General features: G+C 35.1%; 1 protein-coding gene across 2 annotated transcripts in view; it reads right to left on the bottom strand.

Annotated features, from left to right (window-relative positions):
• LOC117117051 (zinc transporter 1-like) overlaps positions 1 to 1,221 on the bottom strand; it is an 8,913-nt gene extending 7,692 nt beyond the window's left edge. The window contains exons 1-2 of one of the 2 annotated variants that reach the window (XM_033261234.1): positions 771 to 1,221; positions 375 to 600 (exon numbers count right to left, since the gene is read on the bottom strand). In XM_033261234.1, coding sequence (XP_033117125.1) covers positions 375 to 600; positions 771 to 947 — 403 coding nt within the window. In that variant the 5' untranslated portion in view covers positions 948 to 1,221. The remainder of the gene's footprint in view (positions 1 to 374; positions 601 to 770) is intronic. The other variant, XM_033261233.1, reaches the window with a different exon arrangement.
• Between the last annotated feature and the right edge of the window lie 569 nt (positions 1,222 to 1,790).

Raw genomic sequence — 1,790 nt, 5'->3', positions numbered from 1 at the left:
GTGAACTAAAAGGAACTGTGTCATACTACTCATTAAAGTCACCAACAACTAACCGATATTCAACAACATTAACCAAAAGAAAACACAACAATTTAGCATGTAAGATAAAATTGACTTAGAGAAATTATACGAGTTCGGCAAAGTCAACTTAAGCAAGTTTTACTGTATTCATCACTGGTGCTATTAAGCAATTATGAAATTTTTTTGACAAACAAAAATTGTATTGATTGACTACTTTTAGGTTTTGTTTCATATTACTTCAGGGATGACATGTATACTTAAAGTATATATTGAATTTTATATTTTTATATTTAATTTTATATATTTTATTTAATTTTAATAAATACTATAATTATTATTCTTAAACACATTACCACTGAATAAGCAAAGCCCAAGGAGATTCACAACCAGTCCAGCAGTGCCGACCCCAAGAACCAGTAATGGTTTCTCTACTTCAATTTCCTTTTCGATGAAACGTTGTAACGCTTCAACAAATATCGTGAAACACAAAGCAACCAGGAAAACACCATTAACAAGTGCACCAACTACTTCCGCTCTCACCCAACCATAGGTATTCCGCGACGTCGTTAATTTTGAAACCTAATGAGAGAAAACAAATAGGGTAGTGTACTGTAAAGATTTCTTGGTACAACAAATTCTAAACCAAATATATGCAATAAAATAAATGCTTAAGCCTAGGCACTATTTTACACCAAAAGAAATTTAGCAAGGAAATTAAAAATCAATTTATCATTTATCTTAATTCTCACCTTTATGGCAACAAATCCAACTATTAATGACACAATATCTGAGAGCATATGGAATGAGTCGGCAACAAGAGCCATGGAACTTGTAATGTAGCCTGTAGTGATTTCTGCTACAAAAAATGTGCTAGTCATAACCATCATACATATAAGGCGGCACGATTTTCCACTATAACGTCCCATTTTGGTATAAATATGATGAGTAGAATTCCTGGTGAATGTGAGACCGTTACTGTATGTATGCTTCTTGACCAGATAATGCAGAGGCCTACGCTAGCCTAGGCCTAGACGAAAATCAAGTCTGGAAAATAGCTGTTAACGTAAAAGACGAATTATTTTATGAAAGAGAAATCGAAGAAGTTAATTACAAATTAACCAGTTACACAAATCAATAATTTATCCTTATCAACTGCACAATTACAACGACAGAAATTTCACAATACAGTACTAAATTGTCAAACCTCTCGTGATGTACGGACGAACAATGGGTTAGGTGCCGTGTAAATTTCGTCAAAATTGGGAAGCTTAGCCTTGGTAACTAGGTGCACAAAACCGCTTCAACTTACCCCGTACTGCTCAAATTTGTAAATTCATTTCAGTACTAGAAATAAAAGTGTATACTAATAAATTGTCCCATATAAATCATGATTACAGACAATTTTAATGTTTTTTCATTAAGTTCGGTCTACTTGATTTCCTTCTGCACCCGTACCGCAGTGTGAGAGCTGAGTGCACAAAAATCGTGTGATCATGAAGCGTACGTGTGATCAGCTGGTTCCTTTTGTTTTTGACCACTTTGCATTTTTGACAATTTCCATGGAGGTATAATAAGAATACTTGAGCTCTAACTGCAATGTATTCGATGTTCGAAATACGCAGAGCTGTGTGTGTGTACCATCCAAGATGGCTGCCATAGATTTAGCCAATCAAATTTCGCCTAAGCGCCATCGTTTGCAATTGCGCCCTCAATTTACACAGAAAGTTCAGTACAGCCAGTTACCCGTATGTTTGAAACTCGAGCGTTGC

This window comes from Anneissia japonica, unplaced genomic scaffold, assembly GCF_011630105.1.
Source record: "Anneissia japonica isolate Jap-2015-1 unplaced genomic scaffold, ASM1163010v1 scaffold7493_len91406_cov152, whole genome shotgun sequence".
In the NCBI taxonomy this organism is placed as follows: domain Eukaryota; kingdom Metazoa; phylum Echinodermata; class Crinoidea; order Comatulida; family Comatulidae; genus Anneissia; species Anneissia japonica.
Note: the sequence above shows the minus strand (reverse complement) of the source record. Positions and strands in the feature narration are given on the sequence as shown.